Below are 15,445 nucleotides of genomic sequence, written 5' to 3'. Positions count from 1 at the left end.
AGGAGAGTCAAGAGAGATGAGAGTGGAGAGGGCACAGGAAGACGGAGGGGGAAAAACCAAAGGGGAAGGAGACAAAGGAAGATAACACGATGGTGATTGGACAAATAGAAAGGAAAGATGACGAGGAAGTAGAATGGGAGGAGGAAGTTAGAGAGAAAGAGAAATAGACACACGAAGGACAGGGAGGACAGAAGGGAGAAAAGAGAAGCATCAGGAGGGGGAGGGCAAGAGAAGTCACAGAGGGGAGGACAGAGGAGGGAAGACAAAAGGGAAACAGTAAAGGAAGAAGCCAAAATATGAAGACAGGAAAAAGATACAAAGAGAGAAACTCAGCAGAAAAGGTGGACTTAATGAAGATTATGGGCTAGAAGACAGCAGATGTGATACACCAAAGGCAGACACTATGGAAAAGGAGGCAAAGAAGGAGGTACTGGAAAAGACAGGCCTAGCAAACTGCAAACACTACTGAGGAGAGACGTGGGTGGATGGATGACACACAGGCGTTATGCAACCAAAGCCCAAGGTTTGCAAGCACCAAAAAGGGAGGATAAGGTGACAAACTAAACGTAGATAGAAGACAGTCAAAAATAAGAAAAACTTTTTCAGAAAATATTTGCGCTTCCACCCAAATGTGAAAGCTGAACAAAGTAGTATTACAGGGAAGCACATAAGTGAAAAAAACATTTAGGTGCTCCTGCCTTCACAACTATTTTTTTTATTTTTTTTGTATTTACTTGTTTATAATCAAAGATCAATTTGATTTTTACAAGAAGTTGTTTCACATAAAGGACACAGTGCTAAGAGTAAAGAGCAGATAAGAAGACAGAAAACGAATCATATTTGAAGTAAAGAAAAAAAGAAAAGCCATTATTTGCCACAACACGCAAGAGTCAAACTACAGTGAGTCATACTGGCTAAATTGGCAGTGTCTGTTGGTAATCTAAGTGCAGCTTCCAAGATCTTTACTGCCGCCGTTGACCATTTAGTTTTTTCACCTGAGACCAGGCGGCACCACCATGTGTCTTCCTCTCAAAGCGATACGTCATACATCAAGGGTAGCAGGTAAGCATCACGCAAAAATGCGGTTTTAGGACAGTTCAAAGTAAGTGTCTTATGGTTTCACTCTCAGCACATAGTCTACAAGTTCTTGATACTGATTTAGTCTGGATAGCTATGATTTCTTCAGTTGGCATTTGGTTGAATCTCATTTTCATAACTATTTTCTGCAGTCTTTTATTAGGAAATTTTATACAGTAATTCAGAGGTCGATTTAGCTTGTTTGTTATTGGGGGTAAATGAGCAAATAGCTTGTTTGCTATTGTTGTCTCACCAATTTGGATCCAGTCTTCTTGGACTATTTTTGTCTTTATCCTATTAGGATTTTGGATGAGATCCTCAGATGTGCAAGCCAAGTCTGACAGCTTTTTTGTGAGTTTTTGGTCCCATTTGTTCAGTGCGTTACAGCGTCCTTGGTTAAGTTCTGCCTGGATCAATTTGTAAATCGGAAGAGTGTCTGGTAAAATAATTTCCCGAAGTAGTCTCATCTGACTTTGTTCGACTGATGCTTTCAACGATAGCAGGCCCAATTCACGTCTGATAGCTGTAATTGATGACGATTTGGGAAGGCCTAATACGGCTTTCCACAAGAAACCTTCCAGTTTCGACCATATAGTATTGTGGATATTTAAGGCTGCGTCCTTACCGATGGAACCCCCTTTTGTTTGTAAAATTTAATTGCAGGTATTAGGGAAAATTTCCCATATTTCCGGTATACTAGTTTAGCTTGGGTTGTCAAAGTTTTAATTTTGGCCCACAGCACTAGATGGATTGCTTTTTCCGATCTTGTTGAGTCAATCATTATTCCCAAGTACTTTATACTAGCGACGGTCTCTACTTGTATTGTTCAAGTACCAGAGTCCGTTGTCTGAAGTTGTTGGTCGACTTTTCCCCATAATCAAGATTTTGGATTTGGCAGTGTTTATCTCCAGATCATTTTCGTGTATGTACTTGGCCAAATTGGTTAATCAGATCATCTGCATAGAACAATCTAGATATTGGGGTATTGCCCACTTTGGGAGGAAAGGCTCTTACCGCTGGTTGTGTATGTTGGAAATCTCCCATAAATGCAATAAAGAGGGCCGGCGCAAGCGGACATCGCTGCTTCACACCCCGTTCCGATGGAAACTGACCCGATAGCATTCCTTGCCTATTTAGATGAGTTTTGTATCCGTGTTCAGTGCAATCACCAGATCTAAGATTTCCGCAGGACAGTTCCAATTGGATAAATTGGCCCACAGCTTTTGCCGGCTGATCTTATCAAAAGCTTGCGTCAAGTCTATGAATGCTATGTATACTTTTGGTGCACCGTTGCTTACATTTTCTTTTATGAGGTTAAGAATCATGATGTTTATACTGGTGCTTGCATTCTTGACAAAGCCCGTTTGGAGTTGGTCCGAGCAGGGAGCAAATCATGCCCATCTGTGGAATGTGGTTAGAAGAAGAGTTGCAAAGATCTTGCCCATGATGTCAAGAAGGGCTATGGGACGGTAGTTTGCCGGATTATCTCTGTTACCCTTTTTGAAAATGGGCACTATTACCGCATCAGTCCGTGTTTTAGGGATTTGTTTAGTGGCTTGACATTGCTTGAAAATTTTTGTTATTAAGGCGGACCATTCCTCGGGATGTTGTTTTAAATCTAAGTTAGTTAGACCATCGCGTCCTGGTGCCCTTGATGTTTTCATTTTCAATATCGTCGCCAGGATCTCTTCTTGATCTGCAAGATTTAACCGCGTTGACACTGTACGACATGTGTGATTACTTGGAGTTTGGGGTAGAGGTGCAGATTGAGATGTGAAGAAAGTTATCCAAGTCAGTTCCGATACGACATTGGACAGTTGGTTATTTGTCTCGCTGTTATTGTTTTTGATTAAGACCCAGAATTCTCTTGGGTTTTTTGATGCTAAGGTTTTAAGCATTTGCTTTGCGTCATTTTGATACATGATAGCTTTATGTTGTGTTAGCCATGATCTATATGATTTTGTTGCCGCTTTAGCGATATCTTTTTGGTCACTATTGTCTGAGGCTCTGGCTAAGCGCTTCAATTTGCGCAATTCTCTTCGTTTCATGACCAGTTGGATATCGTACTCGTGAACGCCATTTCCTTTTGATGGAATACGGTTGCCTTGTTTCCTATGTGTCAGGAAGAATGGGATATAGTTTGGTCTGTTTGATAAGTCTGTAGTACTTGTGTTTTCTTCATCAAACTTTTTAGTGATTTCCTTGATATTTGTTGCTGTGAGTTGAATTTGCGTAGACTTCCGTGATAACTCCACCTCAGATGTATAGGTTTCTTTGGGGATACTTGCTGACTCAAGAATCATTGGGGGTCATTCCGAGTAGGGCGGTAAGGGTAAACGGTCACCGGTAACAAGACCGTTGCCGTTAAACCCTTACCGTCCTATTCCGAGTTCCCTTTGCGGGTTGGTACTTAACGTGTGCTTTTACCGTGCTGTAATTAGCGCCTTCCCCATTCCCATTGAGCCCTATGGGGCAAAAATGGGAATGGGGAAGGGCCCATGGTGAATGGGGAATTACCGCCCCCGCCAACCTTGGAATGGGGCGGTAATTACGCCATTCACCATGGTGGAGTCGGAAAAATACGCCTTGGTTAACGCCAGGGTCGGAATGATGCCCATTGTCAGCAAGTTGTGATCGCTGGCTTTGGTTCTGTAAACCTCAAAGAAATCTACAAAGGGCAGGAGACAGCATGAGATGAAAATATGGTCCACCATCACTGAGGTTTCCGCTCATTCCCAAGTTGGGATCGCTGGAAGCTGGCCTCGAGCAGTTGCCACGTTATGGAAATTTCTAGTGTCCATAAAGTTGGATCACAACGCACCTCTCTCAGAGGAGGGGAAAAGATGGATGGAAGAAGAGAGTTGGTCAACTCTAGCGTTCAAATCTCCACAAATTATGATGTAGTCCGTGGCCATTTCAATCGAAAATGTGTCTAGGGTTTCCGCGATGGCATCGCAAAATTCTGTGTTACTTGTTCTCTGCGGGTTCCAATAGACATTGATAATAGCTAGATTAGATTTCACTTTGCCCCTCAAGGTGTTCTTTAGGTGATGCCACTCTGTTTGGAGTGCTAACATACCATAGGTTTCAGCCACTTTCTTTTTAATGGAGATACCTGAGCCAATTTTAATTGCGGTTAAAAGGCCTGACGATGGTCTGTCAAAAATACCTTTGACCGCTGGGGAGATGTACATTTCATACCTGTTGAGCACTGGTTTATCCATCAACCAGGTCTCCTGAAGACAGATGATATTGAATGAACTCAAATCAAGTGCGTCTGATTTAGTCAGATGCTCATGGCCCCTCGTATTCCATGAGCACATAGTGATAGTCTTTGGATGGTTCGTTGGGAGAAATTTGAGACGCTAGTTTGAGGTTGGCGTCGCTGAGCCTTTTCGTTGTTCATTTTGAGGGTTTGGATTTAGCACCTTTTTCAACCATCTCCACGGCCCAGATGGCTCTCGTTTCTTGTTGTGGGACCAATCAGTACTTTGGTCGATCGGTGCTGCACAACTATGCACTTTTTTAATGATTATTTATTAAAATAATATTTTTTTATATTCAAATGCCTAATGTACAGAAGTGTGGTGTTGACTTCTGTTTAATGATCACATTTTGTGATTCCACCGGGTTAATCCAAGACTAATATATTTAGTTTCAAGGGTTTCATTACACACAAAATACACATGTAAAATACACAGGATGAGTCTAGTGAACTAGATTGGGGTCTTTAATTAATGACAAATCAGGAAAGTCTGCTTTCCCAATCTTGGATATGCCTACCCAAACCTCCCCCAGTCACCCAAGGTGGTCTTAATGTGCAAACACAATTCACTCACCTTTGTCACAATATTTTGTGGGTTGCGGGGATAGGAAAGTAGGGGGTGGTAGGATGAGGGGAGGTATGGCATGGGTTAAGGATTAGGGGCATGAGGGGCACCCTCATTAGAAAAAGACTGGTTGAATTCTGGCTGAACAAAAGTGCATGGCCACAATGAAGACTTCTCAAAAGAAGTTGCTCAAAATAAGTAGGACCCTTTTATGCATTACGGGGGTACGGTGTTGAGAGGGACCATCAAAGAGGCCCACCTTTTCACCCCACACAATGTCCAATCTAAAGAAATGTTTTACTGTATTGAAGGGCTGCATCCGCTCCGGACATTTCCAAATATGCAAGATATCTGTTTGTGATAAACTCTAAACAAAAATCTATTACATTAACAAGTTTAATCCAATAATTTACAGTCTGCATAACAGTGACCACATTGCACTACTCACTGGTCTCCGATGTATTAACTGACCTCGGTTGTATTTATTCATCTTCATATAAAACAATAAGTTAGAGAGATAAAGACTTATAGACATACACTGAAACTATACAAAACATGAATATATATATAAAAACAATACGCACACAACATACATAACTGTTTAGACAATACAAACAACTATACTTATTAAGTGGAATTTTAATTATCAACCTTGGGGTGGATTTTGGGACGCCAACCTATTATGGTGAACATAAAAGGCACAGAAGTCTAACCAAACCCAATCAAGATCGGCAAGGCTTAGACTCAGAATGAGTGTGAGAGTGGTCTTGGGCTACAATGAGTCCACACAGAGCATGACAATAATTCCAGTTAGATAGGTAAACACATAACTATACAATGATTAACTAGGCCTTTAAAATACCCACTAAGCAATGAAACCTCTAAGCAAATACTGTCACACACTTACTATTACATGTCTACCATTCACCCCTAGAAGAGGATCGAAAAGGCTTAGGATTCAAAATCAATATAAAACAGGCAATTAGTCAGACGCATAAAATACAGTAAGAGCACTTTAGAGCAACACTAAAATAATTCCCTAGCACTTAGTAAGTCATTAGTTCCAAAGTTATACTTTTCGGGTAGGTTTACTATGTGATTGGAGGATGGCAGTGGTTGCAACTCAAAGTTCCAAAAAAGATAAGGAAAGTTCAGATAAGTACCTCACTCACTAAGATCACCACCAATCCAATTCAGGAAAGAGAGATAAAGGGACAGGACTTTACGCCCATGTAGCAGGGGAAAAGAAACAGGTATATTAACCTACTCCCTGTCTGCGATTTCTCCAGAGACCACTACTTAGTTTCTGGAATCTGCTGGGAACACATTTTCTGTGCTTTGTCTGGTCCAGGGCGTCCCCAGTGTCACGGCGCAGAGGTCACTTGGTCGCCGTGCTTGAATCTTGGTTCCAGGCACCTTCCAGCTGAACACCCTTGGGAAGGAAAGATGAAGACTTATGCAGAGCAGGCAACACCACAACATCTCCAGGGAGTAATGAAGACAAGTTGCAACAGGAGTCACCACAGTCAGGAGGCAACAAGCGTTCTTCAATGAACTAACAAGAGAGCAGGTCCTGCACGGCTTCGGTTTGACGCAAGAATGCTGAAATTGCAGGAGAAGGTATTTTATAGTACAAACTGAACATCCTCCAAGTTCCAAGGATGCACTCTGAACAGCAAAAGAATGCAGCTAAGTAGCCCCGGAGAGAGCTGTCCACCTGGTTGGTGCAGGGACACTTCTGAAGGCTCCAAAGGCACATGTCCTCGAACAGGGATCAACACTATTATGTTATGTTGATGTATACCATGCACCGCTACTACCCAAGAGCAGTCTCCAGGTGCTGACATGGCTCTGCAAGAGAAGAGGGCTGGATGTGTTAGTGGGAATAGGATGATACGATAGGTTCAGAACCAGGAGGAACTGGTGTCTGTCAGCGTTGTCGTGCATGTGGGAGTTGATTCGGAAGGCCCTGCGTGTTGTAACCGTGTGGGTAGGACTCAGTGTCTTGGATATGTGCTAGTGTTTGAGTTAGGTGTGTGTGTCGTGTGATGTTAGGGTGGGGTTTGTGGTTGTGTGCACTGGTTAGTTGTATCCATAAGAGGTCCGGAGTCTCGGATGACTTTTAGGTGTTTGAAAATATAATGTTGGTGTGCATGTGTGTACAGTCAATGGATTTATGGACTATGCACAGGAGTCTTTGCTCTAGTGTAGAGTCTTAGAGAGTTGTTAGGGTGTGAACATTAGATCAATACTCAGTGTGTTTTTGTGTAGTGTCTATAGCCCCTAGTCATGTGTAGTGGCGTTGGTTATGTTGGAGGAGCAGGAAGGGAGGAAATGGTTTAGTAAGTGAGTCGGTTTGACGATGCCTCTGGCGTCCGTCTTTAGTTGCAGCTCGATGGTATCTACCAACGTTCTTGGTTGTGGTTCGTTGACCAATCTTGCCTCCTCCCCGGGCCTGGAGGCTGACTTCCCCTGTGGGTTAGGTGGCAAAGGGTTGGTTGTACCTAGTGTATTCCTGGTTACTTGTTCACGTTGGTTGTGGCAGTTGGATGTAGATCTGTTGTGCAGTCGGCCGCTGAATGGGTGTGCAGCTGGTGTTAATATAAATTGAGGAAGTGGTGCTCAACTGGGCATCCCTTGTTGTGTGGGTGGGCAAGTTAGGGTGATGCTTAGGTTTTAATGCTTTACCTGTCTGAGTTTTCATTGGTGCATGAATTACACGCGGGTGTTATCCCTAAATCTGTCTGTTGATTGGGCATCCTTCTCTTCGTTGATCACGTTAGTTGTTGGGCATGGCAGGGGGTTAGGGGGGGTGGGCGGTGCAGTGTTCTGGTCCTCTTTGATTTTGCTGCTGTTATCTGTGACTGCGTCCCTTAGTGTGTTTCTTCTGGTCCACGATGTTTGTTCCCACCAGTCCAGGGGTCGAAGCACAGATGAGAACCTTCTTGAGATCAGGCAGAGGAGCAGGACTTGGCTGGAGGCAATGCTGGTCAGCTGCAATGATTATCCTTCGGTCGTCAGCAGAGGTGCACGAGTAAAAAGTTCAAAACATGGTAGAAAAACATTCACTGCCATCCGTCCATCATGGACACATTGTAATCGTACCATTAAAGCCACAAAAGAAAAAGCTATAAGGGACTTGTTATAAGTTTAGTGGTATTTCAGCTTTTAATGTGCCGAAATACCACTAAACGGATTTACTACTGCAGTAATTCTGCCAATTTGGTCTTTTTTGGCAGTAAGGCAGAGGAATTACCTCCAGGATTATGCTGGAGGTTTTATCTGCACCTTACCTCTAAACCCATAGTTCGGCGGTGTGGTAATGATGTGGTGACACCATTGCCACTGCATTATAACTATTTTTGCCTGCACCGCCAAACCTGGAATGAGGCCCAAAGTACTCTAACCACACTTCACATGTCTGCAGTTGTAACAATGCAAGAAATCCATAAAGAGAAACATAGGGCCTCATTAAAAGTTTGTTTGTTTTTGGCTGTAAATTCACTGAAATACTGTCAAATGGAATTCCAGTTACCGCCACTTGGTGGGACTAGGTCCCATAGTTTTACCGCAGGATTACAAGTGGCAGTAAGGCGGCGGACACCCCCTCTTTCTGGAGTCTATGTGAAGTCCGGCGGAATTACCACCAGCTTCTTTCGAAGCCAACACGACCAGATGTTCCTGCTACAACCCATTGGAGGTTTTTGGTGAGGGGAGTGGAAGACCCAATCACAGCAGCAAGCTCACTGGGATTGCAGAATTGGGCTGGGATGGTAATGGAGCTTAGCATACCTAAAATGGCGCCCAATACCCTTCTTACAATTTTGAACACAGCGGTGTTGGATTTATCAAAGAATCGGATAAAAAGCGGGAGGGGATCACTGTAGTTTTCTCAGACAAATTAAAGGAATTGGAATCACATATGAAGTTGGTAAACATGTTTTAGAGGGTATGACATCTAGAGATTTAAAATTCTACCTTCTCTCCAATGTTGTCTGTACACGGAAGAGGAAAGGGGAGAGTTGGAAATTGGCAGTAAAAGAGGAACTACATGAAGCTACAGAAACATGGAGGGGAAGGGGCATGGAAAGAGTAATGATAGGGAAGGTGAGTAAAGGATGAGGGTACCGATGAAGAGTGGGGAGTTAGTGTGAAAAGAACACAAGAAAGATTGTGAGGAGAGGCTTAATTGGATTATCAGAGGCCTTGAACCAGTTTCACAATTAACAAGTTTGTGGTATTTCAACATTAACCTCATCATAAGGGAAAGGGTAGAAGTGTAGGAGATACGAAAAGGCAGAAATAGGAGAGAACATACTTAGAATGTACTGGGGGCAGAACTGTTATAAGCCCCTAAAAAGAAACCGTTGGATCTGAGTTGGGTACCAAATACTCACATCAGTAATGTCTGCACTGAAACCAACCTCACAATATCGTCTGTCATTACCTGCAGAAAAAGGCAAGAAAAGGTCAATTCATCCAAACTGAGAATAACATTGATAGATATCATACACTCAGTATTGCCTGAGACCTTCCCCCTAAGAAGGCTAGATCCAGCAAGACCACAGTCAACCTCAAAAGGACCACCACTACCATTCCTCGAAAACAGCATGGAAAAAAGATAGAACCTCAACACACTGTCATGTAGGATAACTGAGATAAACAATTACACCATTGTGTGAGGTATGGACTACCAGCATGTCTATATGATCAGCTATGGGAAATATATCCCACATGAGAAAGGACACACTGGAGATGTAAGAGGCAGTTTGGTCTCTTATAATAACTTGTATATTTAGGTCTGTTGGCTGTCCATCCCCTCCCCTGCCTCTCCTGACAATGTCCTTTGTCCTTGGCATTTGTCATATAACAGGCCTCCTGGTTCTTTTTAGATTACAACCTAACACTGGATTGTATTGTCTTCACTTAAATTACCACAAATCTTAATGTTGTGTTCTTGTTTCTCATTTACAGTTACTGCTTTTTTATACTTATATGGTAAAGCAAATGTTATTAGATCCTACACCTTAACATGCTCTGGTACCCATCTTTGGCCTCTAATGGATGTCATTTCCTTTTGCAAGTGTTCAGTTTACATTTATTTAAGGCCATGAGCAAGTATTCTCAAAATAGTAATCGTTTTATTAAAGGCCTTTGTACAAGTGGACATTTGAAATCCAAAAGAGGGATCTTGCCCGAGGCTGTGATAGCACAAAATTATGACAATATTCAGGCTGGTGGTCTGCAAGAAACAAAGATGTTTCCCACCAGGCAGGTAGTTAGGCCTCCGGGCCCTTGGAGACAATCATTACGACTGTGGCGGCCAGGGTATGAATGGTGCCGGTAAGTGACCGGCACCGTTCATACCGGGCTGCCACATTACGAGTTCTGCAGCGTGTCCCGCTCTGTACGCCTGTCCAGACCAGACGTGCAGAGCGGCAACCACTAGCAGAACAGGATGCTAACAACGGACCCGTCATTAACGGTCCGTTGTTAGCATCCTCCCCATTCCCATTGATCCCTATGGGGGCTCAAATGGGAATGGGGACGTACCGGCTACGGGTCCCGCGAATGGGAATTACCCGGGCCGCAAAGTTCGTAATGGCCTGGTAATTCCCATTTTGCAGGACCCGGACCCGAGTTTGTGGGTAGCCATGCCGCTAAACTCGTAATGAGGCCCAGTGTGTGAATCTATGCACTCCCTGTGAGGATCATATGCCTTCCCTTTCTGCCGGTGCAGGTTTGGGGTTGTCCCAAACTTTTTTTTGCCTTCTATCTAGTTTCAAGCTTTCCGGGCCTCGTATCCAAAGACAACAAGTCCTCCAAGTACATGGGTCTGCAAAGAGCTAGAGAGCGGACTTTGGCCTGGAATGGGCGTTCCCAAGCCTTCTCCCCTTCGCCACTCTAAACTGAGCAAAACCTCTGCAGAACCACAGTCTGAAACTGCACCCTGTCTAGGGGGAACAAGGACCCCTCCAACCCTGGAGCAGGAGACCTACCAGGGCTTTTACCAGAGCCGGTCCTGCCCCAGGCCTTGGGTGAGGGAGTTGGGAGAACCCCGGTCTCTGCTCGCACTATATATGCCTAGTTGAATGAATATTGCGCCACGATCAATCACTCCATACCTGGCCAATTCGATGCTGGAGTGTGCTTCGTTTGTTCTATTGCAGAACTACCCATACCAGAATGGCCCACAGCCAATAGAGACTGCAGCAAGGTCTGAAAAGCTCCAGCACTCAAGGAGCCGCACAGGAGCAACCGGAATCCCTGAAGACACTAAGGTAGAGGGACCACCAACCTGTCCAGAACTCCAAACCTACTTAAAACCTCATACTGGAAAAGGGAGCGGGTCCAAAGGGGGTTGATCAAGACTTTCAACCTGAAAACCCAAGCCTGGGTAAAGGTGCAGAGAGAGATTGGCCCTTAAGGTCAGATGAGGCACCAGACCAATGGAGCGGAGGGGGAAGGTCAGAACCAAGACTGGACAAGTATAAAAGACTGGCCAACCGAATACAGAGAGTGGGGTGTTTGAGTGAGAGGAGGTGGACCACGCAACCATGTGGAGGGGGATGGTGGAGCTGAGCATTGAGAATCATTTTGTGGAGATTTTTTAAAATTGAGGTGGAGGTAATAAGAGTGAGTGGTACCAGATAGTGAGAGTGGGCTGCAAGTGATTAATTGTTTAGTGGGGTGAGTGAGGGGGACTAGGTGTAGAGTGAGAAGGTGAGAGAGTGTGAAAAAGAGAGAGGAGAGAAGTGAGAGGAGAGTTGGAAGAGGAGAGAGAGGACAGGAGAGAAGCGTAATGAGAGAGTGGAGGGAAGGAGAAATGGAGAAAGGAGAGTGTTTGAACATCAGAGGAATAGGCAGTAGGAGTTGGTAGATATCAGAGTAGGAGGAGTTGAGGGATAGAAGAAGAAAGGTAAGAGTAGACTGAAATGAGAGTAGGAATATCAAGGAAAGGAGAAAGCGGAGAAGTGGAAGGAGAGAAAGGAGCTGGGTGTCTGAAGAGGGACAATATTGATAATCTTCTACAATCTGATCACATGAATATCAGGATAGGGAACCCCTTAGAGGAACACCAGGGGGAGGGGGGACAAAAGGCCGTGGCCGTTGTGCTCTTGCACTAGTCAGATTTGATATAGTAGGGGTTACCTGTCGCTAGCTACCACTCAGGACACCAATAGCGTACCCTGGCACCTCTGCAATAACTTGCAAATCTTAATACAGTATATATTTTTTCTAAATGTAACCCTTCAATCACACCTTGCAGTTTGTGAGGTCATCAGATACATCTCCTTATCTCTACTGCGTTCCTCCACCCATTGACTCGACCTGGCTAGGGTCATCTGGCCTGCTGCAATCTTTCTACATTTGATATCTAATATTTTGTCTTCTTTATCTTCTCATTCAGCCTTTGATTCTTCTTGCTTTTCTTCTATCCGTTCTGTGCCACTCTCCTCATCTGGGGTGATCGGCTTTGTGTTACTCCCGAACGCTATAGGGATACCAGCCCCTTATCCCTAGGCCGCACCTGTTCCTCACTGTCTCTGTGTTGCATCATACATATATCTGACGCCAGATGATGTTCCTTTCCCCTATGAATGGGCTGCCCCACCTCCGATGTAACCATGTTCATCTGGGCTTCTATTACTGCTTCCCCTCCTTCTGATCGCTTTCTGATCCTGGTGCTTGTCTCCAGTCTCCACTCCTGATCTTATCCCTTCCTCTAACTACCACCCTCTAATGTACACTCTCCCCACCTGTTGTTATTGTTTACTTCCAGATCTCTCCTGCAACCACATTTCACCCTGGATGTAACCGCCTCCTCCTACTGGGTTTCTCCTAATACTGCTACTTCCTTCCCTGCGCTCTAAACCCTTGATCTAACCACCTCCACCTGGGTCACTCCTGCTACCACCTTCTCCTTCTCCTCAGTCTTCACCCATGTTACCATCTCTCTTAGCGTTTTACTGACACCCTCTCTCCGGCCTCTTTTATCTCCCTAGCCTCACCTTGCTCTGATGTTCTCATGATTCCAGTCTCCTCCGAAGTTGAGTGTCTTGTTCCCGCAACCCAGACTAAGCAACTGTGGTGGGATTCATTTATCGCGGTTTTCCTCCCCCTCCAGGGTGGGCCTTAACCGGAGGGCTTTGCACCAGAAAGAGTTTATGAAGTGAGGACTGCAATTGGCTAGAGCCCTAGAGCACAGCTGAGGTTGGTTGGAGCTCAGGGGTTTTGCCCAAGCCTATATCTAGCTGGTTCACCATTTTGGATTATAGATCTGCTGTTCTGACTTGTCCCACGGCTGATTGCACTGTGCTGAGAGCTGTGTTGGTTTTAGAATGTTATGTTATGTTATGGAAATTTGTAAAGCGCAACATGCACCGAGAGGCATTTTGGTGTTAACAGCAAACAGAAGGAAAGGCAACCAGAAGAAGAACCCAAAACAATTCAAACATAAGACTTTAGAGGCCCCCTAAATAATAGGTGGTTCTCCGTAGTGCAAAGTATCAGAGGAAGAGAGTTCCAAAGTTTAGCAGTTGCTGTAGAGAACGCTGGCCCTCCCACACAAGAGTATTTAATGTGTGGGATTGAGACCAAACAGGCCTCAGCAGAGCATAGACCAGGCAGGAATATAATGGCAGAATTTTGCTTGCAAATATTCTGCACCAGTACCATAAAACGCACGATGGACCAGGCGCACAGATTTAAAATGAACGCTCTTAGCCACAGGAAGCCAGTGCCGATGACGCAGTACATGAGTGATGTGAAAGCCCCTAGAAGTCAAAGTAGCTGCTTTAGCTGCAGAAATTCTGCAACACCTGAAGACACAGAATAAAATAGGCAGGTTGTGCCAGATAAAGAGAGTTACAATAGCCCAGTGAAGACAGAACAAGGGATGCGACCACCAGGGCCCTGAATGGGTCAAGTGTAAATGCATGAACCGTACGCAGAATCTTTTGCTGGAAGTAGCCTTTCTGGCACACTGCACTAATCTAGTTTTCAGCGGAAAGAGAAGCTGAAATGTGCACCCCCAGATTCTTCACAACCAACACAGGAATTGCAAAAAGACCAAGAGATGAAGGCCTGAAAAGAGGAGTCCAGAGAGCAGTACCTTAGGAAGGGAGGTCTTGTCGCCATTCAGCTTGAGCCAATTATTGCACATCCATTCCCTCACGGCCACCAAGCAGGTTCTAAGCCTAGACGCGGTCTCATCCAGAGAAAGGTCAAGGCGCACACTAAGTTGTGTGTCATCTGCATAAGAGTAACATAGTGAGCCGTGGGAGAGGATGAGCTTGGTCAGAGGCTGAATGTAGATGTTAAACAAGACCAGTGAAATGGCAGACCCTTGTGGGACCCCACAAGTAAGGAAGGTAACAGAGGAAAAAGGGCGAAGAGAAAGGGATTGAGTCCAGTTAGATAGAGAAGAACTAAACCAGGATAAAACGGCTCCAGAAAGGACAACACCAGCAAGGCGCTCAAGTAGGATGAGATGATCGATGGTATCAAAGGATGAAAGTTGCTTGTTGCAAACCAGATTGGTGAGCTCTTTGCATTGTCAACCCAGGGCTAGTCAGGTTCGCTTGGGGAGCGGGATAATTTGTGTCTGTAGCGTCGCCCGCTGCCACGCCTAGAGACCATTGCTTTGGAACCTCTGCTTCCCTTTTGAGTGTGTTTGTGCTTGTAATGTTGCAGTCTTAAACAAATGTAACCACGGATGCACCACCTTCTGCAGATTTTCATAGAAAGTCTCCCTGATGGACATGGGAACTAGTAACCATAGTGCTGGCGTCGCTACCCCACTTGTTTCACAAAGAAAGCCTTAAAGGGAAAACTCTATTTTCCACTATTGGAGATTTGGGTCTGGTTAGGCTGCGTTTCAAGCTTTCGCACTCGTGGAGAGGGTGTCCATGTATTCGCCTGTAGTTTACCTTGTGGGTTTCGGGATAGCACTTGTGTTTCCCAGGTTAGCTTGCCCTGATGGCCCAAAAGAGAGGACCAGAAGTGGTTCTTTTTAAATGCCCTGAGGTGAAGAAATGTGGCTATCCCCTCCTGTGTGCCAACAACCAAGGTTAAGTGAACAAGGGATCCCCCCGTAGTAAGCACATGCCACATTCAATGGCTCAGGGTGGCAATTCCTAACACCAGGATGAAGACATCATCACAACACAAACACACAAACACAAACGGGCATACACACATGGGTATAAACATACACACACATGTAATCCATGCAAATCTGCTAAAAGCAATCCAGGCAAGGCAGGTTTGCACCCCAAGAAAAGCAGACCAGTGCCCTGAGCAAACATTCCTGTGCCTTGAGCAAGGCAGGCCTACACAAAATAAATGTGCGTTAGCATTCCTGATAAAGGTAGATGTGTCGCTTGGTACCCCATCTCTCCTTCATATGTCCTACCACGAGAAAGAAAGCAAGACGGTCCTGTGTCAAGAGCATTCCGAAACAGGCTTTTTAGAGAGCAGGCAAAACAGACTTGCGCACCAGAGCACACATGACTGTGTTGTGCATACAGCAAGCA

The 15,445-nt window shown here is 44.8% G+C and overlaps 1 protein-coding gene across 2 annotated transcripts in view; it reads right to left on the bottom strand.

The window, feature by feature from the left end:
• Positions 1-15,445, bottom strand: part of ITGA2B (integrin subunit alpha 2b) — a 462,084-nt gene that overhangs the window by 275,575 nt on the left and 171,064 nt on the right. For both annotated transcript variants that reach the window (XM_069634280.1, XM_069634281.1), the window contains exon 5: positions 9,305-9,354. In XM_069634280.1, coding sequence (XP_069490381.1) covers positions 9,305-9,354 — 50 coding nt within the window. The remainder of the gene's footprint in view (positions 1-9,304; positions 9,355-15,445) is intronic.

The sequence above is a fragment of the Ambystoma mexicanum genome, chromosome 13 (genome assembly GCF_040938575.1).
Source record: "Ambystoma mexicanum isolate Mex_15411 chromosome 13, UKY_AmexF1_1, whole genome shotgun sequence".
Classification (NCBI taxonomy): domain Eukaryota; kingdom Metazoa; phylum Chordata; class Amphibia; order Caudata; family Ambystomatidae; genus Ambystoma; species Ambystoma mexicanum.
The sequence above is the reverse complement of the archived record's forward strand: the minus strand, read 5'-3'. Positions and strand labels throughout refer to the sequence as shown.